The following is a 27,786-nucleotide window of genomic DNA, read 5'->3' on the forward strand; positions in this document are numbered from 1 at the left end:
ATTTACTTTTCTGTTTAATCTGAAATCCCTTGTTGAAATTGGCAGCCACGTGTTTCCTCTTCTTTCCGCATCTCACTTTTTGTTATGTTCCCTGTCTGATAGCCATGAATTTTCCTCTGAGTTTGGAAGAAGAGAGCAACCATCAAGAAACAAAGAGTTGCTAATTAGCAAAGAAATGCAGATTACAATGAGATGTAATTTTTTGCCAGTCATGTTGGTAATAATGAAAATATGATGATACCATGTCAGTGAGGGCGTGGATGAGCTCTTACTCTGCAGGCAGAGTAGACAGTGCCAGTGAGGGGTGGCAGACAGGGAGGCCGGTTCTGAGGCCTGGGCAAATTTTTAGCTTGTTCCTCTCGGGTGGCCTAGTGGTAATGAATCTGCCTGCAATGGAGGAGACACAGGAGATACAGGTTCAATCCCTGGGCTGGGAGGATCCCCTGGAGGAGGAAATGGCAACCTTCTCCAGTATTCTTTTCAGGAAAATTCCATGGACAGAGGAGCCTGGCAGGCTACAGTCTGCAGGGTTGCAGAGAATCAGGCACAACTGAAAAAGTGAGCACACACACACACACCCCTTGTTGGACAGCCCTGTAGAGCATTTGTACAAACTTAAATGGGTGTGCTTTTAGGCCCAGCAGTTTAACTTCTAGTAATCTGTCCTTAAGGACAAATGTACAAAGAGTATGTATAAAGGTATTTATCAGTATCATTTGTAATAGTGAATTGGGTTATGATACATTCATTTAATGAAACATAATGTGGCGATTTTTTATATTAATGAAGAACCATATATTATATTGACCTAGGAACACTTCCAAACTCTATATCTTATTTTTTGTTACCAAAACATGCATTTACATGTATACATTTATATGCATATATATATATAGTTGCTTACAAACAACTCTGGAAGGATAAACACTGAAGTTTCACAGTGTTATCTCTGGGTTCTAACATTGGAGTAATCTTTTTTATACTATATTTCCTAAACTTTTTGCCTTAGACAGACATGTATCAATCTATGATCAGACAAAATATTTAAAAGGGTATTTAAAAATATATATGGTAAAATAAAAGTGAAAGGTTCTCTAACACCTAACATTTTCCATAAGTTATCATCAAATCACTCAGCAAACATGTAACTGTAAAGGTAAATGCCACTATTGAGCATTTGCCAATAGGCATTGCCTTGCACTTCTTATGTACATAGTCTAATAAAAATTCTGCAACAACTTCATGAGGCAAATTGCATTCAGCTAACAAGGCGAGAAGCAGGATTGGAATTTGAACCCTGTTGTGTCTGTCTCCAGAGCTGCTCTTTTGTGACCTTGAGCTACAAAGATGTAAGGTGTACAGTGATGACTTAAACTTAAATCCTGCTTCTAGGAGTTTACAGGCCAAAACGCATGCAGAATTCTAGAATTAGCTAGGTTTTTCTATATTGTTTGTTTCAGAAACTAAGGTCTGTCTGGAACACTGGATTTTCTTCACTGTTGTTCATTCACTCTAGCTATGCTATCTAGTCTTATCTGGAAGATGTGCCGAGAGACAAGGAAAAGACTTAAGTGTTTCCCCTGGTAGGAAATGTGTGTTGCTTTCCATCCTAAGGAACTGGCTTCTGGAGTAAGACAGAGAACAGTAAAGTTAACATCCACCCACTCTGTTGGCTCATTTTTGGTGTGTTAGAAGTATATTAACCAGTGCTTGTTTTCATATGAGACAGTTTATGTAGAAGTGACCACAGCTGATAAAACTCAAGAGTTCATGCCAATAATTAAATTCCTCACAGTTCAAGTAATCATAGGGCCACTAACCTATGAGGTATTTACTAAGAAACACAGGGACAGATCCTAATTATCCTTATTAGCCACCATTCAGGTCAAACGACTAGCTTTTCCAAAGGTCATTTCTTATTTTTTGTTGTTATCAGCTAAAGAGGAAAAGCGGAAATGTATGGGATTTTATTTTTGTTTGTTTGTTTGTTTGATTCAGTCAGTATCACTGATTTCACAGACACATGTTCTCACATGGCTTCTGTTGACTGTGTCACATGACTAGAAGCCCAGAGGGCTGGGGAGAAGGCCTGGGGCCACCTCATGCCTGATCTCGTAAACGCACTCCTCGGGGTCTCCCTGGATGATGCCATCATGCTCGTGGCTTCCCCAGGCACCTCCACATTTGCTGAGCCTTGTTCTGCGGCTAAGCTGGGCTTTGAACCTCCAGAGCATCACGTTTCCTCAGTGGGTTAGGGAAGCAAAGACTGCACACTGTTTGTTTCTAAAATGTTTGACTTTACTACTTATGTTTTTGCTTTCTTAGTGTTTTTTGTTTTTTTACCGAAAAGAACTTTATGACTTAAACTCACTTTCATAAATATTCTGTGCAGATAATAGTATATAGGTTAGTAATAACTTATTACATAGGTCCTGTTTTAGCTGTCCATCTTATTCTAGGGGAGGGTTCCTTCTGATTCTGGCTTAGGTCCCTTCTTTCACTGCCCTGGTTCCGATTGTCTTCTGGGTCAGGGGAACTTCCCCTCTGCACCCACTGTGGCCATGCTTTCTGGTCAGAATCCTGATGCTGATCCATATGTTTGTTGTAAAGGCAACTTATCTGCTCAGTCCATAAGTGCCCCCAATCAGCCTTTTTTAAAATGCAGGGACTTCTGACCGTAATTACACAACCTCAGGAGTGCCTGCAATAGGATTTTCATTGCGTTCGCTATTTCTATTCCTGTTTGCTATTGCTCAGTTCTATACAAAGGCATTTTTGAGGGTCTGACTTGAATCAGAAAATGCTCAGGCAATGACTTCTGCAAAATGACCCTAAAAAGTCTGCCTTCCTTAGAAGCACATAGAAAAGGCTGAGTCCTCAGCCCACAGCAGGGACATTAATCAGAACGAGGCACTTGGTGCCCGGGTGGCAGGGCGGGGATTATAAAGACGAGTGAGTGACAGGTTCTGGCTTTAGAGGGCTTCAGTCATGGAAGGCAGTCAAGACCAGCACGTGAATATCTATAAGATAAAAAGTGGTACCTGACACAGGAGAAGTGCTGAGGTAACTGGAGGAGCAGAAATTACTTTTGAGTGGGAAGCTCAGGGACAACTTTTAGCAGACCCATGAATTAAGGCAAGATTTAGAAAAGTGAAGTTGGCCAGGGAGACTATTTCAGATAGAGGAGGGATCGATACAAGCAAAGCCACAGTCTGGGTTTCTTGTTTTATAGAGTCATCTGTTTAGTCCAAGAGAAGTGATGTGACTTAACAAAAGATTTCTACCAAGTCAGATTTTTTTTTTTTTTAACCCTAAGAGAACCGGCCTTCACCAATTCTGGCTCCCTGTAGGCTCTAAATAGCTTTATAATTCTCTGAATTTTTAGCTTTAAAATCAATTGAAAATGTAGTATATTAGTAGTGGGGAAACATTTAGATGCTGTGGTCAATGCTTCCAGTACTTTTCATCCTCTCAGAAAAGAACAGTGGCGTCGGGCCTCTCCTGTCTTTATTTCTAGGGAGCAGGTTATTAACCAACAGCATTTGTAAGCACCCTCCCTCATGCCTGGGACGACACGCTCCCGCAGCGGCACCCACAGGCCAGCTCCACGCTGGAGCAGCTGCTGGCTCTCTGGCTTGCAGCTCAGGGTGGCCAGGTTTAACAAATAAAAAAAAAAAAACAACACAGGGCGTCCAGTTAAATGTGAATTTCATGTAAACCTCAAATAACCTTTCAGTATGTGTCTGATGCAATATTTGTAACCCTATTTCAGTTTTGTATGATCAGGATTCTTATTTTCATCTGCATAATTTCCATGAATACTTTTGCCTTGAAAACAACTAACTGATGTTTCCGTTTGTATCTTTTTTAAAAATTACCATTGAACCCACCACCTCAAGGATTTTTAAAGATCCAGATCCAGGAGGATTTATAAAGAATAGTCTTGGGTGGATCTTATTGTCTTAAATTATCTACCGGGATCACAGTAGGCAGTTAGTAAATGCTCTGCTCTCTGAATCAGTGTAAGAATAAGGAGTTAGCACATTCTCAGTTTTTATTCTTCATCATCTTAGAATCTGTCCTTAAGCAGCAACATGTATATTTAAGCCTTCAATATAGTTTCCTCCTAGTATGTCTCACTCGGTAAAGAATTGAGAAACATCTTATACATGGTCAGTATTTTCCAAACAGTTCATTCACACCACCTGAAGAGGAAAGGCCCAAGTAATTATATAATGTTTGAAAAAAAAAAAACAAGATTATCTATTAACATGATCCTGAATTCACAACTCTTGGATCCTAGGCATCCTTATCCCAACTTCTAATAATGGCTGGCTGAGGAGAAATAATCTAAGCTTTGCAGATTAAATATCCCAGAGGGTTATTAATAGCTAATGCTCTCTCTTCTTATTTTATAAGAAATCAGATCTCTGAAATCACTCATGAGATATAATTCACTACAGATGATGTTCCTCCACTTCAGTACAAAGTGTTTCTGGTCCTGACACCACATTTTGAAGATATTAAAGGGAAAACTAAAAGCATGGTCTACAGCTTGTGTTAATTATCCTTGGGTAGTTTATGGAAGCATTTGAGTTCTTCAGACATAGTTATCTAATATGATTAAAAAGGCCTGACTCCATCTCAGGTCTGTTTCTGTACTTTAGTGATTATTTTATTCTCCTAAAGTTTAAGTGCTTTGGGTCCTAATAGACCAAATTAATGAATATCAAAACCAGATAACAAAAAACGGGCAAGGCATGAATGGCCATCCCATTTATCGGACTACAGTTGACACATTGGATTCTTCTGGCCTAGACAGCTCTTTCCTCAGCAGTCCAAGTACTTGATTCTAAATTAGGACGTCTGGAGTGTGAAAGTATGAGCATACCATTTCATTCTTCCCATTATTTAATGCTTTCTCAATGTGAAGGCTTTTTGTGAGTTGGATTCTGTGAGCTCTGGGGAATTCTTTTAAAAGAAGGAATGAGACCCTTCATCACATCACACAGGAATATTTGTATTTCTCTCCTGCCTTCCCCTGTAACCTTTCCACAGGAAAGGTTTGCATATACATGGAGCTGGATATTTTTAAAGACTTCCTGAAACAAATGTTTGTTCTAATTACAGTTTTATATGGTTTATGCCACTTACAGAAAACCCACAGTGTAAAAATGTGCACTTATGGAAATAATAAATTACATGACATCTAACACCTGGTCCCTGATAGCTTAGCTCAAAGGATGGATAAACAAATGCAGGAATAGCCACCAACTACTATAATCAGCACCATAAAATAAGTAATTAGATCATATCAACAAATCAAACCCGTCTGGAAGCAATGGAGGAACAGCTTTAGGATTTAACTGTGGATTTCATTTCAAGGGGGCTTTCCTGATAGCTCAGTTGGTAAAGAATCCACCTACAATGCTGGAGACCCCGGTTCGATTCCTGGATCAGGAAGATCTGCTAGAGAAGGGATAGGCCACCCACTCCAGTATTCTGGCCTAGAGAATTCCATGGACTGCATAATCCATGGGGTCACAAAGAGTCAGACACGACTGAGAGACTTTGACTTCACTTCTTTTCAAGGACCTAATAACAAATAATGTATGTCTCTCTCCCATAGCATTATCCTCAAGGAAATTAACTTGAAATGTTAGAAACTAAGTTGGTAATTTTATCTATTTTTTAAAAATTTTACTTTGAGAATTGTAGGAGTTTTATAATTTTTCATTTTACGACAATTCATATTCATTGGGAAAAAGTGATAATGGACAAAGATAAAAATGGGATCATTTGTAATTCCACTATTCAAAGATAACAGCTGTTATCATTAAATGGTATAATTCAGATAATAAAAAAATATAACAACTGTTTATTATTTGGTTGTAATCCTCCAAATTTTTCAATGAATACATATGTATTCCAATAAAAATGAGCTCATGCTTTTAAAACTGCTTTTTAACCTATGTTTTTCATTCACTTGTAATATCTCCTCATATCAGAATATATGCTCATCTTCAGCAGAGGTGCTGTCAGGCTCATGTATAGATTTAGGGGGATGAAAGTTATGGCCAACCTAGATAGCATATTCAAAAGCAGAGACATTACTTTGCCAACAAAGGTCCGTCTAGTCAAGGCTGTGGTTTTTCCAGTGGTCATGTATGGATGTGAGAGTTGGACCGTGAAGAAGGCTGAGCGCCGAAGAATTGATGCTTTTGAACTGTGGTGTTGGAGAAGACTGTTGAGAGTCCCTTGGACTGCAAGGAGATCCAACCAGTCCATTCTGAAGGAGATCAGCCCTGGGATTTCTTTGGAAGAAATGATGCTAAAGCTGAAACTCTGGTATTTTGGCCACCTCATGTGAAGAGTTGATTCATTGGAAAAGACTCTGATGCTGGGAGGGATTGGGGGCAGGAGGAGAAGGGGATGACAGAGGATGAGATGGCTGGATGGCATCACTGACTTGATGGACCTGAGTCTGAGTGAACTTCAGGAGTTGGTGATGGACAGGGAGGCCTGGCATGCTGCGATTCATGGGGTCGCAAAGAGTCGGACACGACTGAGCAACTGAACTGAACTGAACTGATAGACCCTTCACCCAAAAAAATATGAATAAAACTTTGTAGGGTTTGGGTGTATATGTTTGTTTTTTGGGGTTTTTTTTTTTTTTTTTTGGAAAAAATAGTGCATTGAAACTTTCATTGGATTTGCTTTAACTTTTAGTGATAGTTTAGAGAGAGATTACAGTTCTGCATCTTCTCACTCAGGATCATAATGACTCCCAGTGTGTTCTTTTCCTCTCTGATCCCTCTGTTAATTTGTATTTTTCTTTATATGGGTCCTGCATCATTGTTTTAACAGTTTAATGGTCATTTCCTTTTGAAGTGAAGTGTTAGTCACTCAGTTGTGTCCAACTCTTTGTTGTGTTTGTTGCAACCCCATGGACTATAACCTGCCAGGCTCCTCTCTCCATGGGAGTCTCCAGGCAAGAATACTGGGGTGGGGAGCCATGCCCTCCTCCAGGGCATCTTCCTGACCCATGGATCGAACCTAGGTCTTCCGAATTGCAGGCAGATTCTTTTCTATCTGAGCCACCAGGGAAGTCCATTTCCTTTCAAGTATTTAATTTTTAAGGTTTCAGTATCACTTATTGTGATTTTTTTGTTTGCATCTACAGTCTCCGTCTTTGTCTTATAAACCTATCTTCAATGTAAATATAGAACTTGAGTTTGATTCAATTTACATAAATTTGTCCTCGATTTCCTATTACATGAACACATGTTTCCAAACAGCAATAAGTTATTTTCCATATGATAGGATAAATCAAATGATTTGTCATCAAATGGGGACATACTCACAAGGATTGACTTTGTATTTTTACATAACAAAATCTTTTTCAACCTCTTTTAAAACTTTTGAAAGTTTTCTAATTTAAAAAATTGTAAAGTAATTAACCTCCAATTAAAATAAAGTAAATAAATAAAAAATAAATATTAAAAAACAAACTATATATATGTATATTTATGTTCTGCATTTTTACATGTAAACCAAGACTACTTTAAATTTTTGCTAAAAGAACCAACTGAGAAATCTTTATTTCTACACATTAATGTTGTCCACAAACATAATTCCATAAAAGACAGAATTATTGAAAAAGAGTTCAAAGAATTGGAGCAAAGGATAGATAAAGCTTTCACTGCTCCTTCAAGTTAATGAACTGTCAGGGAAGTCTATAACCATGGAGACGAGCTATGTGAAAGTGTTAGTTCCTCAGTTGTGTCTGACTCTTTGTGACCCAATGGACTGCAGCCCACCAGGCTCTTCTGCCCATGGAATTCTCCAAGAAAGAACCCTGGAGTGGGTAGCCATTCTCCCTTCTCCAGGAGACCTTCCCAAACCAGGTCTTCTGCATTGCAGGCAGGTTCTTTACCATCTGAGCTACCAGCGAGGAAATGAGCTATATAGCTGTCTATATAGCTCGCAGAGCCCAGTCCCCTCCAACTGGCCCTGGTCCTGCAAATTCGTCACTCACCTTCTTCCATGGGTGCATTCTGGTCTTAACTACCTGAGATCTGTCTCTCTCTCCCCTCCCTCTCTCTCCACCTCATCCTTTCCTTTGCCTGCCTTTCCTGTCCTTGCTTCCCAGCCCCACCCCACCCCACCCTCAGCCCCTTCCCCTCCCCGTCTCTAGCCTCTTCTCCTCCCTCTTGCTCCACGCTGCCCCCAGTATGCTTCTCAGAGGGGCTGTCCCCGCAGCTCCTCCATTTTAACACAGTCCATCCTTGTCCCCGGTCTTTCCCCTGTCCTTGCCCTCAATGTCTGTCTCTCTACTACACTCTTCTCAAAGCTTCAACCCAGTTTAGCTTCTCTCTGCTAGCTCTTTCCATCTCCACCGTAATGAAACCTTTCCTGCCTGTTTCTCCTGTCATTACCCACTTCCTGAACAGTAACTTTCTTCACCTTTTTCTGCCGCCAGCTGTCCTGCTCCCTAACTGGCATCTCTGCCCCATTCTACCACCCCACTCTTCTCTTTCCTATAAGTCAGTTTCTTAGTTATGATGGATTTGTGGAGACAGGTGTTCATGTTTACATTAAACATAAATGCTTCCCTGATGGCTCAGACAGTAAAGAATCTGCCTGCAATGCAGGAGATCCTGTGTTCAATACCTGAGTCAGGAAAATCCCCTGGAGAAGAGAATGGACAACCCACTCCAATATTCTTGCCTGGAGACTCCCACAGACAGAGGAGCCTGGTGGAATACAGGCCATGGGGTCACAAAGAGTCGGACAGGGCCGAGCAGCTAACACTTTCACCCTTTCACACAAATAATGGAGCATTTGCCTACAGCGAGCAAAGGGTTCAAAAGATGTAGAATTTAAAGAGGCAGTTATTCCTAGGTAGGGATTGATTAATTTGCATTAGTTTAATTTCTTACTTATGTTTGTTCTAAACCAATGAAACTTTCTATGTCTACTGAAGTTAAAATGTTTGGTCATATCAACATATGTGTATGCCTTTAATGAATTGGCTATATGAAAATGTAAGTTAAAAAAATTAATTTTTATAACTTATCAGAAGCCTTCATCATTGCATTTTAAGAGTTTGTAGGGCCTTTAAAGTTTTTCTAGTTTCTTTAAAAATTATTTTTAAATAATTTTTAAAATTCTATAAATTGAAGTACATGTCTGTGAATGTATTTTCCTATAAATAGGCTATATCTTCAATGTTAGAGGGCTTCCCTCATAGCTCAGTTGGTAAAGAATCTGCCTGCAATGCAGGATGGCTCAGCTGGTAAAGAATCTGCCTGCAATGCAGGAGACCTGGGTTCAATCCCTAGGTTGGGAAGATCCCCTGGAGAAGGGAAAGTCTACCCACTCCAGTATTCTGGCCTGGAGAATTCCATGGACTGTATAGTCCATGGGTTGCAAAGAGTCGGACACGACTGAGCCACTTTCACTTTCACTTTTCAGTGTTAGAGGCAAGTGAGTCTGGATTCTGATTTGGATGTTTTGCCTTTGCTATTTTGAAACACTGAAAGTATCCAGAGGTTAAGAAGCTCTGCATTTGAGGGGCTATATAACTGCTTTTGTGGAGGTAAACGAAATGTGTGTTACTAAGAGAAATCTTGTTGGTAAACTCTGCATAGGAATTTCCTCTGTATCACCCAAACTAGGAACTTTCTGGCTCCCTGAAAGAAAGGGAAAGTGTTAGTCGTTCAGTTGTCTCTGATTCTTTGAGACCCATGGACTGTCACCCACCAGGCTCTTCTGTCCATGGGATTCTCTGGGCAAGAATACTGGAGTGGGTTACCATTCCCTTTTCCAGGGTATTGTCCCAACCAGGGGTTGAACTTGGGTCTGCTGCATTGCAGGCAGATTCTTTACCATCTGAGCCACCAGGGAAGTCATTATCTGGCTCCCTAGTGTTATTAAAAAGAGCTCATTCCAACAAAGTGGCTGACACTGAACTCAATTCCTTGCGCATGAGGGTCCATGTCTTTCACTTACTGGTGAGGGCTTGGTAAGTGTATAAATGTATATACTTGTCATAGACCAGAGAAGTCTAAAAGAAAAAAAATCTTGACGTAACCACCTTTAAGCCAGTTGGGAATAGTTCATTCAGCAGACTCGAACAAAAAGCAAATGTGAAACTAATGACCCCAAGAAATATTTGTGTAGTTTCCTTTGGTTGTAGTCCTGTTGGCACAATTGCAGCCTTCAGTTTTTCATGTCCCGTGGATTGTAGTTAATCATAAATTGTGAATTTATTGTTCTTATCCGAACTTTCCTTTTATAAATTATGTGCTTTCCCAACACTGTATGTTTTAAAGGGTCATACCCATAAAAGAAGCTTGTCATGGTAGCAAAGTCAAAATAAGGCTTTCCTTCACCTTCCACCACTGGGTCTCAAGGACCCCCTCTGCAGCATCTTATTCAAAATTATTTTCTTTGAAATGCAAGACACCAAGTTTATCTGATCACATTGTTCTTTGCATTTTGCTTGTTTTTCAAAAGTCTGTAGGAAGGAAAGTTCTGAAATGAAAATACGAATTTAGTACATTATCAGTTCAGTTCAGTTCAGTCGCTCAGTCGTGACCAACTCTTTGCGACCCCATGAATCGCAGCACGCCAGGCCTCCCTGTCGATCACCAACTCCTGGAGTTCACTCAAACTCACGTCCATCAAGTCGGTGATGCCATCCAGCCATCTCATCTTCTGTCGTCCCCTTCTCCTCCTGCCCCCAATCCCTCGCAGCATCAAAGTCTTTTCCAATGAGTCAACTCTTCGCATGAGGTGGCCAAAGTACTGGAGTTTCAGCTTTAGCATCAGTCCTTCCAAAGAACACCCAGGGCTGATCTCCTTCAGAATGGACTGGTTGGATCTCCTTGCAGTCCAAGGGACTCTCGAGAGTCTTCTCCAACACCACAGTTCAAAAGCATCAATTCTTCAGTGCTCAGTCTTCTACACAGTCCAACTCTCACATCCATACATGACCACAGGAAAAACCATAGCCTTGACTAGACGAAACTTTGTTGGTGAAGTAATGTCTCTGCTTTTGAATATGCTATCTAGGTTGGTCATAACTTTCCTTCCAAGGAGTAAGCGTCTTTTAATTTCATGGCTGCAGTCACCATCTGCAGTGATTTTGGAGCCCAAAAAAATAAAGTCTGACACTGTTTCCACTGTTTCCCCATTATTTCCCATCAAGTGATGGGACCAGATGCCATGATCTTAGTTTTCTGAATGTTGAGGTTTAAGCCAACTTTTTCACCCTTCTCTTTCACTTTCATCATGAGGCTTTTTAGTTCTTCTTCACTTTCTGCCATAAGGGTGGTGTCATCTGCATATCTGAGGTTATTGATATTTCTCCCGGCAATCTTGATTCCAGCTTGTGTTTCTTCCAGCCCAGCGTTTCACATGATGTACTCTGCATAGAAGTTAAATAAGCAGGGTGACAATACACAGGCTTGACGTACTCTTTTTCCTATTTGGAACCAGTCTGTTGTATAGATTATAGATTATAGCTTATATGCAGTACGTTGCATATAATATGCCACTAATAGTATGCAAGTTACTTAATCTCTAAGAGTGCTCCTGTCTTTACCTGTGAAGGAGGGAAAATAATTTTTAGCTTTAAGGTACAGATAGATAACAAAATACATGTAAGAGTGGCTGAAACGTAATGGATGTTCAATAAAAGTAATAATAAAGTACTTAGGGGAAGGCAGTTATAAAAAGCACCAGACTCTGATCATCTCTTTAATTCTTTTCCCTCTTAAGTAAGAAATCATGTAAGGTCACTAGCACAGTAGCCAGGACGTGGCTGACCATCAAGGGATGCTGTTAATTTAATTTAATATCTTTCATTAATATCTTTCCTTTAATATCTCAAGTTATTTCTTTGGGTTCCAGAGCCAAAAAGATGTGTTTATATTCATAACTCAAAATTCAACAAGTTGCTGTGTTGTATGGCTTCCTAAGCATTGATGCACACAGGAATCCCCAGGGAATGTTGTTTAAATGTAGATTCAGCAAGTCTGGCATGGGGCCTGGGAGTCTACATTTCTTCAAGTCTCCCAGGTGATGCCTAAGAAGTTGGCCTGCTATTCACACTGAAGAGCAAGGCATTCATGGGCCAGACAATAAATACCCTGTCTTTGTTCCTTGAATTACATTGTTTCATAGAGCTCAAACAGTCCAGAGATGATGTTGTTTTGCACATTTCACAGCTGAGAAATTTGTGACCCACAGAAGCTGATGAATTAGTTCATGGTTGAGATCATTCAACATAATTGTTCAGCCACATTCTTTATATACAGTGAGCAGTATTTTTAATTTTGTAACTATTCTCCCATTCTTCCTATGTAGTTATATTCCTAGAAGTTGAGTTCTCCAGTTTCCTTTTATCTTTATCATTATTTTCAGCTTCTTAAGAAAGATCTTTGCTCACGTTGATACGTGACTATAGTTTGTCAACAACCCCATTGCTTGACCCTGTCGGACACAACCTGTGCTCGACAGCACCATCTTCAGTGGCCGAATGACTGATGGGGGTCAGGCAGATTCTGATACATTTGGGCATAATTAGTCCCAGTTAGCTTCTGCAATCAGAACTCCTTAGTAGCCCTCGAGAATGAACTGCCTGTTCTCTCAGAACCAGTGAGAAGCCAGCAGGGCCATCAGCTCAGGGGCACCAGTCATCTCCATAATTCTGCCACAGAACAGCCCTAACCCACAAGCTGGGGTATTTTGTATCCCGCTCACTCTTTCCAGCTCAGTATCCGAGGATAAGGTCCCAATGCCTTGCACTCCCTAACCTTGTTTTTCCCCATTAACTGCCTGGAATAAGACTGTGTCATAGGACACTTCTGCCGTCTTTGTCCCCCAGTTACTCTCTGGGCTGCACTTCCCATAGCTGCCCTGGGGTTTAGAACCAGCCAGGGTTTCCAGTTTAGGTGTGCTCCTTGCTTATACCCATTCCTCTTTTCCCCCAACTTTCCCACAGCCAGTACCGTAGAGACATGGTTTGTGATTCATTTTGAGATGCTAATGCTGAAAGGAACATCCTGAATTTTTTTAACAAAGATTATTTTAGAATAATGAGAACATCATAATCGTGCACAATGGATAAACAATGAACTTCATTTAATAAACAGTTGAATGTAACATAATGATAAAAACACTGCAGAAGAGCAAGTTTCTCTTGGATCGCTAGTCTCTTTTCACAAGGAGATAATAAATGCTCTTGAGCCAAAGGCAACTGGGCAAAAGCCTCAGGTTTTTTTTTTTTTCTTCCTTCTGTCTTTCACTCCTTCCTTCTTGTCTCTTATCTTCTTGGTGGGTGTATTTCAGGCTACTTGCAGAATCCCTGTAAAGGGATTCATTATTAACCTATCATAGTATATCATGACTATTTTAATGCCAGTAGATATACCTCTTCACCATCATTTTAAATACTTGCCTAACAATTAAAATTAAAAAATTTAAAAATAAATAAATACTTGCCTAACAGTGTAAACAATGATGCCATAATTTATTTAATTTCCTAATAGGGGGCATTCCGATTCTTTCCCTTTGCTGTTATAAAGCATGCCAGTCAGTGACCTTATTAAGATCTAAGCAAGTGCAGCTCAGTTATTTCCCTCTTGTCTATTCAACTATTTACCTTTTCAAAAAATTCTAGATGGTATGGCATTGCCCTTTAGAAATGCACTGCCCAGCATGATATTTAAATAAATGTAGTGACTTTGCCATAGTATGGTAAGCACAGTGTTTAAAACTTGAATTCTGAAGTCAGCCTCCCCGAGTTTGAATTCCAGCTCTGCGGTCTGCTGGCTGTATGACCTTGGGCAAGACATACAACTTCTCTGTACTTCAGGTCCTTTACTTACGATATGAGGACAATAATAGTACTCAGCCCATCTAGTTGTTGTGCAGATTAAGGAAATGTTGTATTCAAAGGGCACAGACCAGTAGCTAGTATTTAGTGCTTGCCCAAGTAATACCAGCTATTGTTGACGATAATTAACTGGCTTTCCCTTTCTATTCACACTACTAAACCTAAATTTCCACAAAAATATGGCTGCAGATAAAACTTTATTTTTGGCAAGAAATGTTGGGAGCAAAAACAAAAGTAGTCCAGTGGTCTTGAGGGGATAAAGCATGCATTAGAAATTATGGTCAATTCTTTGGTGTGGCCATGGGCTTCCCGGGTGGCTCAGTGGTAAAGAACCATACTGCCAATGCAGGAGACCTGAATTCGATTCCTGGGTCTGGAAGATCCCCTGGAGAATGAAATGGCAATCCACTCCAAAATTCTTGCCTGGGAAATCCCATGGACAGAGGAGCCGGGTGGGCTACAGTCAATCTGGTCACAAAAGTGACAGACATGACTTAGCAACTAAGCAATGACAGCTTGTGATGTGGCCAGGAATCAAAATTTATAGCACAACAGAACTGCTGATCTAAGCTACAGGCTGTCAGCGCTGTCTCATCAACAGTCAGTTTGGTGGAAACAAGTATCATCACCAACATCCTCCAGTCACCTACCAGCCAGGCTTAGTGTTCAGGCACATAGATTGTCCACCATCTTTCTTGTCTATATGAACTAGAACTGACTGGCATGCATTTAGTTTTACTTCTCCAATGGGATTCTTTTACTTCTTTTTTTCCTAGCGACAGAGAACAAGTAAAATTTCTTGTTTACAAAAGCTTATCCTAAAGAACAGACTTATCATGCTCGCTTGACCTCTTGGGAGAGCTTTCCTGCAGACAGTTCTTCACTGGCCAACAGGGTTCTGGCAGCTGGGAGACCCCCACTGGGACCAGTGACTAGGTATGAACTTAGGAACTATTTTGGGAGATAGGAAAATGCAGGGAATTTAGGGTCAATCGTTCACTCTTAACTATGAGAGGAGTACATCAGAAACATCTGAATAGGCATTTTTCTGCATTTTAATTGTTAGGCCAAGTCCTTGGCTGATAAGAAAATTAATTCAATAATAAATCATTTAATGGATGAAGGGAAGACCGGGCATGTTTCTCTTATCTGAAGAGGCTCTGTTGTGTCAAGTACTAAGGAAAAAAAAATTGCACGTCAAAAGGCCTGATCTTCATTCTTACTTTTATATCCAACTAATCAAGTCTCAGGGGGGTGAAGCAATCCACTTCTTTCATTTCAGCAGAAGTTCTTCACCGTTTGTTTGGATTCCTGGTCTTCCTTGTATCCTAAACTCTTATTGTGCAAGAAAAAGTCCAGTGAGACAGAGTGATCTGTGAGTTAACTCAGCTAATGAGCAGGTCTGTACAATCTTACAGTGCTTTCTTGTGAGCTTGGAACCCACTTCAGCCCTGCTTAATGGAGTGTTTCCTAGAATATTTACTTCACGATCAGACTATACAGGAGAAATTATTTTCGAAAGAAAAAGCAAGGCAGAAGAATTGACTAGCCACTGCTGCTAAGTCGCTTCAGTCGTGTCCGACTCTGTGCGACCCCATAGACGGCAGCCCACCAGGCTCCCCCGTCCCTGGGATTCTCCAGGCAAGAACACTGGAGTGGGTTGCCATTTCCTTCTCCAATGCATGAAAGTGAAAAGTGAAAGTGAAGTCGCTCAGTCGTGCCCGACTCCTAGCGACCCCATGGACTGCAGCCCACCAGGCTCCTCCTGGGATTCTCCAGGCAAGAACACTGGAGTGGGGTGCCATAATCTAATATTGGCTGTCTGAAATTTTAGGGACAGTGGAAACAAAAAAACACTTCTACTCCAGAGGATAGTAAATTCTATTTACTATTGTGGTAAATTCTAGAACTAATGATAATTTTCCAAGTTCCAGAATTTTTGCTAAGTATTCAGGGTCAATACAAATGGATATGCATTACTATTTTTTGAAACTTCATTAATTGGCAGTTGTGCATTCAGGCCTCCTCGTGAGTGACAGAAGAAAGTAGCAATTATGAATATGTTGCCTCAGTGTCTATCATGAGAGGCTCAGGACACACACTATACAATATTATATAGCCATTAAAATGAAATAATTCTATTATATATGTACTGGCATGGAATATTATTTCTGATAAATTGTTTAGAAAAGTAATAATATAGAACTCCATTCAGAGTGTGATCTCATTTTTGTATAAACAAATGAAATCTACAAATGCACATAAGGCTATAGGTAGCTGCTTCATTAAAAACGAGAAGAATGTATTTTAGCTACTAACCGTGGATTCCCCAAAGTATTGAGAGTCAATAAAGATGAGAATGGTGGCAAGGGATGGAGAAGAGTGGAGTGTTTATTTTTTAATATAGTCACACCTGTGTTGTTTGGAATTCTTTCCATAAATATCTATTTTTATAATATTTCACATAAAAACATGAACACATTTTGTATCAGAAACGAATGTCTCTATGTCTCTGACAGTTTGAAGCCTGCTACAAGGTAAGATTATGTCAGTCAGCAAATGGTACAACTAAGTACCCCTCCACCCAAAGATGCTCCTTAAAAATGACAGTGCAGATTGGGAAGCAACAGCTTTCATGTGTCACAGACTGCAGGAAGAAGTAAGAACGACGTCCAAAGCTGCTTCTTGTCGTTCAGCTGCAGAGTCGTGTCCGACTCTCTGTTGACCCCATGGGCCGTGGCACACCAGACCTTCCTGTCCTTCACTGACCCCCAGAGTTTGCTCAGATTCATGTCCATGGAGTCAGTGATGCTATCTAACCATCTCATCCTCTGCTATCTGAAGGAAATCATTACATCTTATTTGAGCAGGCTGGTAGTACTAGTGGAAAGGAGATGTGTTCTGTTCAAAATGATGCTGAAAGTGTGTAGATATTTTCAAAACAATGTGAGAAAGATAGACTGCCACCATATAATGATAGTGAGCATCACAGACAGTGATTGCCATTCTTACACCTTCCTTATCAAGAGTCTTATCTCAACACAGAAGGAATCATTCCATTGATTCTATACTGATGCTGTAGATACAGGGACGTGGAGAGGGAACACAAGGAAGAATAAGAGTCAAGAATTGCCCCATGATTCTCATAAACTAACGAGGGAGTGAAGATGCCATGCAGACCCTAGAATGCAGTGTGGACACTATAAGCCACAAACTAAGCTTCCTGGTGTGGCCTGGATGTTCCCTCCAAAGGCAGATGTTTGTTTTCTATTTTTTATTTGTTTTAGAATAGGACTAACATGAAAAATCCTTGTAAGGAGAAGGGAAAGATCAGCATGAAGAGGTGCTAAGGAAGTAACTAATCAGGTAACCTTGCAAGGAGCCTGGGGAGAGGTTGGCCATGAGAAGGAGGAAGGATATTATCCAAAATCAGAAGGAAGAGGGCTGAGAGGTGAGACAGAGACACTGGCAGGTGGAGGAAAAGGTAGCAGAAGGAGCCCACTTGAAACAACTTTGACTTCTCAGTCTAGTGAGAAGCTGCATTATTGATGGAGGCTGGGGGCTGTGGATGGATTTGGAAGAGCCACTGTGAATACGGTATGTTAACCAGGAGTAATTCAAAGGGTTTGGGGCACCACTAAGGTCCCAGCTCAGACTGAGCAGCATGAATTTTTAATGAAACTAATAAAAAATTTTTTTCATTACTTTATCTTTAGCAGTGTTGCAGGCTAGAATGCGTATCTTGTAGAAATCAAATGATTCTTGAATTGAAATCTGCATGTGAAAGTCCACTGGAAATTAGTCAAATAATTGGATCATTTCCAGATTTCACTTTGCCAATTTGTTTCTTCCTCGTTAATGTTTATAGTCAAATCGGATAACTGTATTTTCATAAGGAAGTGAGAACAATGTCCTGTAATTCAAATGTTAGCTAACAAAGTAATGTCACTAGAATTTCTAAAGTTTCAAGCTTGTAGTTGATTCTCATACATTATGTATTTTTAGGCTGGAAAAACTAATAACATCCTTTTTGGAAGACCAGGATCCAGAGAGTAAACTAGAGGTTGGCACTGATATGCGTAAAATTCATCACTGTTTCCATTATTTAAAGGTAAATTTAAGCATTTCCACTACTAGAAGCCCTTGTCTGCTGTGTTCGAACTGCAATAAAGCTTTTCTAGTTGACCTGCTCTTGAAAGGTTGAGGAGCCAGCTTCCCATTTCCAGAACAGTATGATCTTTGAACCACTGAGATGGTTCAAACAGATGATCACTGAATTTCTTCAGAGGTTGTATCTTACTTTCCAATGGATAAGCTCAGACCTTGGACTTCTAAAGCTTTGGCCGGGAATCTCTCTACCTTCTACACAAAATCATTTCGTGTTCAAAACCACTTATTTTCTAGCTATGTCAAAAGAATTGTATCCTTCATTTTTCTCCAGCAGCCTCGGTCTTAGGTTTTACTTTCATGATGACACAGTGTGAATATCCTTAGCCTCTGTGTCTGCCTGACTTGTAATTTAGCATACTTCATTAAGATAATAGACATTTGTGTGAGTCTGTTCTGGACTAGGCATAGAGAAGGCAAAGTTGAATAAGTAAGTCACAGAGGAGACAGATATGTAAAGAATAATTATAATACATGACAACTGTTTGGTTTTTTTTAAAGTGTGAGTTAGTGGTATGAGGTTATAGAGAAAGCAAAAGACGTTCAAGAGAAGACAGTGTTTGAGCAGGATTTTCCCATGTTAGGGAGGGAAAGACAAGATAAGGGGGAGGGGTATGATGAAGGAGGTAGGAGGAGGAAGACACGTTGCAGCAAAGGCAACCGCATTGCAAGGCGAGGCGTCAGAGGAGAACACCTAATGTGTGCAAGGCATTGGTAAAGGCGAAAAGAATCAGAGACACAAGACACTGGGAGTAGACGTATGGGTGCTAAGCTCTTGTTTCATCTTACAGAAACTGCTGAATGACAAGAAGATCCACAGACAGAGCACAGCCCCCTCCGAAAACAAAGATCAAAACTGCCAAGAACCATTGAAAGAGGAAGAGTATAAAAAGCTACGTGATATTCTACAGCAGAGGGACAATGAAATCAGTATCCTTTCTGCAGAGATTAGAGACTCTTCTTCTATGGGGTTGGACCAGGAAACCCTTAGCTATCTTCCCCTAGCCACATCACCCAGCTCCCCACCCAGCTTCTAGCTCACGTTGTTTCTTTCTGTTTAGAAGTAAAATGTCCCTTCACCAAACATGTTGTCGCAACTAGTAAAAACCAGAGTTGCCATAAAAGAAAAAAAAAAAAAATTACCTTGCTTTTAGCTAGATATCTCACCATTATGGGAGACATTTCAGTTTATTGAAAAGCATGGGTTTTCTTTCTCTCCACATTAAAAAATTTTTAATACATTTTTGACTACTCTACAGTGCTCTTCCTGTTTTAGTCCTGACACAGTGAGCTAGCTGGTTATCTTTAGCTAGCTGGCCGGACACCGGGCTGACCACAGCCTCACCATGGCCCAGAATTTGTGGCCTCTGTGTGGGTGAAACTCGAATGATGGCCGAGAAATGACAAATGGTATTTAGCTTATAAAGAGCAGAGATTGATTTAAATGTAACTTTTTTATTTAAAAGCCAGATCTACTGCTTTGAGTTCCATTTACAAATGTTTCCAAATTTGGAAGTGAGTGTAGATGAGTGTTAAGGATAGAATTCTTACGTCTCTAGGAGACAGCATATATTGGGGACTGAAAATGGTAACAGCACATGGGAACTGCCTCTCTCCCAGATGACATGCATGCGTGCATGCGTGCATGCTAAGTCGACTCTCTGTGACCCCATGGACTATAGCCTGCGAGGCTCCGCTGTCCCTGGAATTCTGCAGGCAAGAATGCTGGAGTGGGTTACCATTGTCCCCTCCAGGGGATCTTCCTGACCCAGGGATCAAACCTGTGTCTCTTACATCTCCTGCATTGGCAATGGGGTTCTTTACCACTAGCGCCGCCTGGCAAGCCCCCAGATGAGGTGGTTACCTCTCAGCTCAGTTCAGTCCAGTCGCTCCGTCGTGTCCGACTCTTTGCGACCCCATGAATTGCAGCACGCCAGGCCTCCCTGTCCATCTCTAAAGAGCCCCTAATGGATGGTTAGATCTCAGGTATCCCCAGTATTTCTTCAGTATTGTTTCTTATTTTATCTTCCAAGCTTCTTGCAAAAGATTTGGCATTTTCATTACATTTGCAGGCTTTAAGCATGCATAAGAAATGATTTCGGTCAGTTCTTTATGAACAAATATTTTTGTTCACTTCTCAAAAATTGCTAAAAGGTATTTTAGCTTTAGCTATTGTGCAAAATTCATAAAAAATAGCTTACATGAAGGAAATCCAGTAATAAAGAGGTAAAACCAAACCAAATAGGAGGTAGGCACTCTGCCTGATTAACTTCAGCCTCTAATTTTAGTTGAGTGTTAGCAGACCCCATGTGTCTGATTCAAGTGGGCTCGAGCTGCTTTATTATCGGGCCAGTAACAGTGGATCTGACTGTGAGTTGAGCTCCCACACAAGCCCGAGTCTCCAAGTGCTGCTGCACTGTCGTCGCCCTTGCATTCCTTTTCCTCTCTCCTGCCCTATCCATCCCCAGAGATGGTCCCAGCCGAGGCCTCAGTCCTGGCCCCAGCCCCAGTCTGAGCTCTGCTTCTTTTCCTGGCCTTGATCCTAGTTCAGGATCATCTCCCCTAAATACTCCTACCAACTCCTTAATCCCCTTCTGGGCTTATGAATGTCTGTGCATATGGGAGGGATGAAATGAGATATGACAGAGAGGGAACAGTCTAGGCTTGTTCGTATATGTTTATTTTACAAAGGGAGTGAGAGAGAGACATACATCATTTCTTCACTGGTAAATCCAGGTACCGCTGTCCACGCAGGGCTGTGCTAGATTCTTTCCCGACCGTGAACAACTCCAGCGGGGTCCTTGCCTTCTGAGACTCATATTTACAAGGAGAATGTGTAGGAGGCATGGTGAAAAGAGCACTGAACTTGGAAGTTCACACCCAGATGGATGCCCTAGCTCTTCATCCGTCATCTCTGACAACACTGCCTCTCGCCAGCATCTCAGAGCTGAGCAGAGCTGGTAAGATGCCGCCTGGCTTGTGCTCCAGGCTCTGTAGAGTGCTGCACCATGGAGGGTGTGACCCCACAGACAATGGGCAGACTCAGAAGAAGGAGGGAGAGCAGCTAAGACATACTCATCACAAAGCTGACATTTATCAAGGGCTAATGACCAAGAAAGGCTCCTGACGTTTCATAGTGTCTCACAGTCAGGTTGGAGACGATTTTCATTATCTTTTTAGGGGAGAACCAAGAAGGCCAGTATACTGACAGGAGGAGTGAAAAAGATATGGCTTAAAATAGGAGGAAAAGTGATCCTACTAGAGTTCAGCAGAAGATTGTCCTGCAAACAGAAAGACAGTGTGCAGCCCGGAATGCTCTCCGTGGAAAGGGAGTGAAAACGGTGTCACTTCAGTGGCATTATCAGCTTGCAAAAAGTTCAGACATCTCTTCACAAAACACTTAACGGGGTGACACTTGGTCCCCAGGGCTGCACTTGGCAGGAACAGAGGCGCGAATGAGATGGGAGTTGGAAGCAGGGCCAGACAAAGGGAACTGGAGAGAAGGGGGGCAGCGAGATGAGTCTCTGTTGTGGCCTTTGTGAACGTCCATCAGAACACCGCGTTTCTTTGGTTCAGTCTTTCCGGCAGGTTCCCGTTACACTTAGAGTAGCAATCATGCTTCTTCCTCCAGGTGAAGAGGCCCCACGTGATCTTGCGCCCACCCAGCCCCCTCTTCGTGTCTTCTGCCCCCGCCCCGTGCACGTTAGGCTGTGGGCACGGTGCCTCTCTGCCCTGACTTCTAATACCCAGCTTCTTAACCTCAGCGGTGCCGCCGTCGGAGCTATCCTGAGCAGTCCTCTACCCACTGGCCACCAGGAGCATCCCCAACCCCCTGGGCAGAAGGAAAGCCCAAAAACAACCCAAAAATATCTCCAGACGTGGCCAAGCGTCCCGTGGGTGGTGAAATAGCCTCTGTTGTAAACCACTGCCCGGCCTGTTTCTCCTTCGGGTTTCAGCACTCGCCACTTCCTCTGCTTAGACACCCTCCCTACGTCTGGCTCTTCTTGTCATTCAGGTCTCAGCTTAAATGTCATTTTCTAAAAAGCCTGTCTTGAGGCCTGAACCTTTCTTGAGCACCCAGTAGAAAGCAGCCACTCAGTCACTCTCGACCTTTTTAAAAAAATAAGCAATCTGGCACTTCTGCCCTCGTATGTGTGTGTGAGAGAGATCCAGCTTTCTCCAGTAGACATCTGCTTCATGAGAGCAAAAACCCAGTGTGCCCCTGCATCTTTCTATCTCTGTGCCTGGAACACAGCATTGCCTGGCACCCAGTGCAAGCTCCAAGGAGTGTCGCTGACTGAGTGAAGGAAGGACATGGCCACGGCCAAGCAGGAATCAGTGAAAGTGCATGATGGTCTCGCGAATCACCCCCGCACAGAGGAATGGGGAATTCCTAGACACCACCAAAGTTGTGAACACCTTTGGTAAATACAAGCTTGTTTGAGGTGAAGAACAGAGGCTGTGTCAGGGCTTGTAAGAGAAAAACCATGCTTCCAGAAATCACAAAAAGCTGAGGTCAAAGCTGAAGAGGAAAATGGAGGTCAAGTGCTCTCCATGTTCCCTGCCCAAGAATGAACATGCCTGGATGCCTCCCCCGGCTTCGTGTAGCCGTCTTGTCCTACACCATCTTCAAGTTTCCTCAGACTCCTGTTTGAATGAAGCCATCTGCAGGGCTGGTGAGGCCTTGGATTCATCTCAGTGCAATGCAGGGAGAGTTATGAGGTTCTCCAAAGAGTGTCATCTTTTCTCCTCATGATGGCAGAACCCCCTAGAGGGCTCGACGACTTGAACTTGAAAGAACAGTGAAGGAGGGTAGAATGGAGTGACTTTATCACTCATCATCAGTGCTCCTAATAGATCCATATGGCCCACAAAAGTTCTAATTTAAAATGATAAATCTTTACTAATGGGGCTTCCCAGGTGGTGCTAGTGATAAAGAACTTGCCCCCCAGTGCAGGAGACAGTAAGAGACGCAGGTTTGATCCCTGGGTCAGGAAGATCCCCTGGAGGCGGGCATGGCAACCCACTCTGGTATCCTTGCCTGGAGAATCCCATGGACAGAGGAGCCTGCCAGGCTATAGTTCACAGGGTCGCAGACAGTTGGACAAGACTGAAGTTGCTTAGCATGCACATCTTTACTAATAATTCACCTCTTTTAGTGAAATTAGAGAGACCAAAAATTAGAGACTTTTAAAAAGGTGACTTAAAGCCCCGTTCGAAGGTATGCGGAATGAGCATGAGTTGGACGTGGAGGTGGTCTGGCACCAGAGCTGACTTTGCTGAGCTGCCTGCTGGGCAGGCTCTGCAGTCTCCCTGCTCCTCGTCCTGCTGATTCCAGAGCTGCTTCCAGCATTCAAGTCTTGTTTACGGAGACAGCTCCATTGTCAACCACTACCCAGGATTCATTTTCCTTTTTACAAATGCTTTCATGAAAGCTTTAAGCCCAAATTAGTTTGAACTCAAAGATTTTAAAGGCCTTTTGGCTTGCTCATTTTTCATGTAATGATAATGGTGCCCTATTGAAAGGCCAGTAGCCTCCTACCCTGTCCATCACTTTATCAAGGACCTCAGAAACGTGAAGTCTTTCTTTTGTCTGTCTTTGTCACACGACCATAGCAAGTGTTGTTGAATCTATCAATCTCACTTGAAAATAAGTGTTTTGATCATTCTAATCCATCATGAGTGACTAAATCCTTAAGTCAAGTTTTAGATATTTTGGTAAATATGTTAAAGAAGGAGAAGAAGAAAGCTCAGGATGCTCTCCACCTCTCCAGCGTGGACAGAAGTCAACTGAGTCATGGCCAGAGCGCCCCCTTCCCACCTGGGAACCTGGACGGTCCGAAGACATTGCCACTCTCAGCTCCCACTCCGGCCCTGGACTCCAGCACCTCTCCATACAGATCCAGTTTGCTCCACAGAAAAACAGGTCAGTTATACTTATTTATACACACAAACTCTATAATTATAAATCAGAAATAGAGGCTGTCAAATTATACCTCCATATAAAAAATAAACAAACATGTAAATGATTATAATCTTTATTATTATACTAATCATCATAAATATTACCATTTTTAATGTTACCAACATTTCTTGAAGTCTTGAAGTTGTAGTAGAAGCAGCTGCAGCAGCAATAACAGGAAACCCCAAGTAAAGTATGTGCTCAGTTGTTCAGTTGTGTCCGACTCTTTGCAACCCCATGGACTGTAGCCCGCCAGGCTCCCCTGTCCGTGGAATTTTCCAGGCAAGAGCACTGAAGTGGGTTGCCATTTCCTCCTCCAGAGCATCTTCTTAACCCAGAGATTGAATCTGCATCTCTTGCATTGGCATGTGGATTCTGTCGCCATTATTTCCATTCTGGAAAAAAAAAAAAAAAATTCATTCTCCATAATGGATTTCAGTGTAGCATCCTTTAGTTTTAAATGTGCAAGGATGAAGGTTCTAACAACTTATCTGTCAGAATTCACTTTTATAATGACCAAATCTCTTAAATGCCAGTTTCTAAAACTGATGACTAAACAGAAGACACAAAGTGTGGACTGTCCCAGAGGCTGAAATAGAGGGTTCAGGGCAACAGCAGAAAAGCCAACTGTAGAGAAGAGAACAGAAAACTTCCTCCAATACAGGAGGGAGAGAAGAATCACCACTAATGTGATGAAACAGTGTTTATTTATAAATCCAAATGAGCTCTCTGCAGCAGACTTATTTTCGGATATGATCACAGTCTGCCTTAAAGGACAATAAGCACACACAGTCTTGTCAGATAATAGGGTTTGTCAGGGTTGGACTGACTCCGAGGCACCTGCCCTGGGTATAGTTTTTGATAAGTGTGTAGGTACCACCTCTACAGCGGACTTCCCAGGTGGCGCTAGTGGTAAAGAACCTGCCTGCCAATGCAGGAGACGTAAGAGATGCAGGTTCTATCCCTGGGAGAGAAAGATCCCCTGGAGTAGGAAATGGCAACCCATCCCAGTATTCTTGCTTGAAGAATCCCCACGGACCGAGGAGCCTAGCAGGCTACAGTCCACAGGGTCGCAAAGAGTCGGACACCCCTGAAGCGGCTGAGCATGCACGCCGCATCACTACAGCAGCCACAGAACCATGCTGGAAGTCCAGGTTGGTTTTATACGTTTCTCTTTCTATTAGACTGGCAGACCATGTGTATAGTTGACCAATGCCTTTTTTGGTGAAGACATTGAGAAATCTGAAGTATGGAATGTTCTAGAACAAAGGGATAAAGAGCTTCCCTTTTGCAACTTAGGTTGAAATTTTCTGTGTAAACATTTGTTGGGATGAACAACCTGCCATGTGTGGTTTTCTTACGCATCTAGCTTGGAAATAATTAAAGAGTATGGTGCTCATTAAAGAGCACACTTTTTAGTTAATAGAGACAAGACTGAGAAGGCTGGAAGTGTATTTGGTGATGTTATATCCCTTTATCTCTTCATTCATTCCAAATCTTCTTGCTGTGAATATTTCTTTAGCAACAGAGTAGGATAAGTTCAAATCCCAGGAAACAAAAATGCTATTTTTTACCATTGATCATGGTGTCAGTAGACAGGAACAAGCAATCATTCTTCTCTGTGATTGTTCTCCATACAGCATTTCTGTACTGTCTTATGGGTAACAGCTAGCTGGAAAAAGGAGGCCCTCTGGACTGGTGAATTCATTAGTTCCACCATCATTTTTTTTCATTTCTTTATTCAACATACATTTATTGAGTACATGCTTTGTTCTAGTTACTGTGTCAATTATTGTCATATGGCTAAAGCTTACATGGGCTTCCCTGATGGCTCAGAGGGTAAAGAATCTGCCTGCACTGCAGGAGACCCATGTTCAGTCCCTGGGTTGGGAAGATCCCCTGGGGAAGGGAATGGCAACCCATTCCAGTATTCTTGCCTGGAGAACTCCATGGACAGAGGAGCCTGGTGGGCTACAGTTCATGGGATCGCAAAGAATTGGACACCACTGAATGACTCAGATACCAAGCTTACATAGTCCTTACATGTATCAGGTACTATAGTTAGTTCACTACCTAAGTGAACTCATCTAATCCTTATTCCATTAAGTTGTTGTTTTACCCCCATATTACAGACAAGGACATGCATGGCCCAGCAGCCCCTGACCTCAGAGCACTTACAGACTGACAGAGAAGAGAGTCTCGAACAGTTCATTTCAAAGTACACTCTGTATGGCTGAGAGAGCACACAGCAGGGAGACTCTCCTGCAAGTTAAGACCGGAAGACCCAAAGTGGGCATGAGGGTGGGGCATGGCTGGGAGGAACTCTGCAAGCAGAAGGAATCACTTGAACGGCTTCCACTGCCTTTGTGGTGGAAAGGAGCATTTTATGAAGCAGAAAGGCCAGGAGTGGTGGGCTCTGGGGAGTGAGAGGCTGGGAGGACAGGTTCAGCAGTATGCTGGGCAGACGGACTGGCAGCGGAAGACACAGGACCAGACCACCCTTTAGGAGGCTGTTGTAGTCCAGGAGTCCCAGCCAGAGGATGGGGAGGAGGAGAGAGGTGGCGTATCAGAAACACTCCAGGAGGAGCAGGGCTTGTTGTTGTAAGGGTGGTTACGGGGGGTGATGATTGGTCCCCAGGTCTCTGGGTGGCTGGTGAGGCTCTTCACAGAGGTGGAGAGCAGTGCCTCCCCTGGCCTGGCAACAGCTGGCATTGTTGGCTGCAAGAACATGGCACTGGCCGTGAAATGAAAGGTCAGCATCAGTTCCTGAGTTAGAATCGCTTGCTCCTGATGGAAGGAACTCTCTCCCGTGGCCTTTTCTGAAGACACACGCTATTGCGCCTGTGAACCAGTGGCCTCCAGTATCGCTACCCTGCCGCTCGCCAGGTGCCAGACCTTCTCTGTTTCTATTTTTTCTCGCCCACACCATCTCCCTTCTCATAATTCTTCTTTCCCGCGCATCCCATAATCTCTCTCCCAACTCATAATTATAGCCAGTTTTTTTCAGTAACTCTTTTATCCCTTGATATTGCTATCAAGACAGACTGTAGTTTTGTTTGGAGGATGAATTAAGTTCACTTGAACATAAAAGCACTGAAAAAATAATGGAAATTGTTTGCAAAGTCCAAGTACAAAGGAGGTAAAGCAGTTTTGGAGAAAAGCCTTAGAGTTGAAAGCGTTTTCAAGTTGTTTTAACTGTCGGATATAGTTCTCACAATGACTTTAAATAGGACTCGGCTCACAAATGGGTTGATAATGATCTAACCATTTGAAGGAGAGATTAATGGTTTTATTTTTTGGCAAAACTACAATTAGGTTGAAAACTGCTTGATGAATCAAATGCCGCAAAGCAACAGGTAATGGGGTAGTTTGTTGCAATATTTAAAATCCTGGGCGCTGATTGGGCTTTTATTCATGCACTATTTTATATACAAGAGGCTTGTATAAACTAAAACAAATACAAAAAATTAATAAGCATGTTGTTTAGATGGAAAGTATTACTGCCTTCTGTAGGTGTTGTCAGATTCTATTAGCCATCCCTGTCTTAATGCAGAGAGCAAGTAAATTTGACCATCTTCCATTCTGAGGCTCTTGTGCAACTGTTTCCCCTTTGGCAAGCCTCCCCCTTTTCCCATTCATCCGCTACTTTATGCTGAAAACAACTTCTTTCAAATCCCTTGTGTGAAAAGAAAATGAAACCAAATTCATGGTTCACCAGAGAGCACCCCCATCTTTGCATGAGCCGCCCACC

The 27,786-nt window shown here is 42.1% G+C and overlaps 1 protein-coding gene across 5 annotated transcripts in view; it reads left to right on the forward strand.

Annotated features, from left to right (window-relative positions):
• KIF6 (kinesin family member 6) overlaps positions 1-27,786 on the forward strand; it is a 425,992-nt gene that overhangs the window by 207,332 nt on the left and 190,874 nt on the right. For all 5 annotated transcript variants that reach the window (XM_006074723.4, XM_006074724.4, XM_006074725.4 and 2 more), the window contains exons 11-13: positions 17,912-18,017; positions 18,865-19,003; positions 23,784-23,999. In XM_006074723.4, coding sequence (XP_006074785.4) covers positions 17,912-18,017; positions 18,865-19,003; positions 23,784-23,999 — 461 coding nt within the window. The remainder of the gene's footprint in view (positions 1-17,911; positions 18,018-18,864; positions 19,004-23,783; positions 24,000-27,786) is intronic.

This window comes from Bubalus bubalis, chromosome 2 (assembly GCF_019923935.1).
Source record: "Bubalus bubalis isolate 160015118507 breed Murrah chromosome 2, NDDB_SH_1, whole genome shotgun sequence".
In the NCBI taxonomy this organism is placed as follows: domain Eukaryota; kingdom Metazoa; phylum Chordata; class Mammalia; order Artiodactyla; family Bovidae; genus Bubalus; species Bubalus bubalis.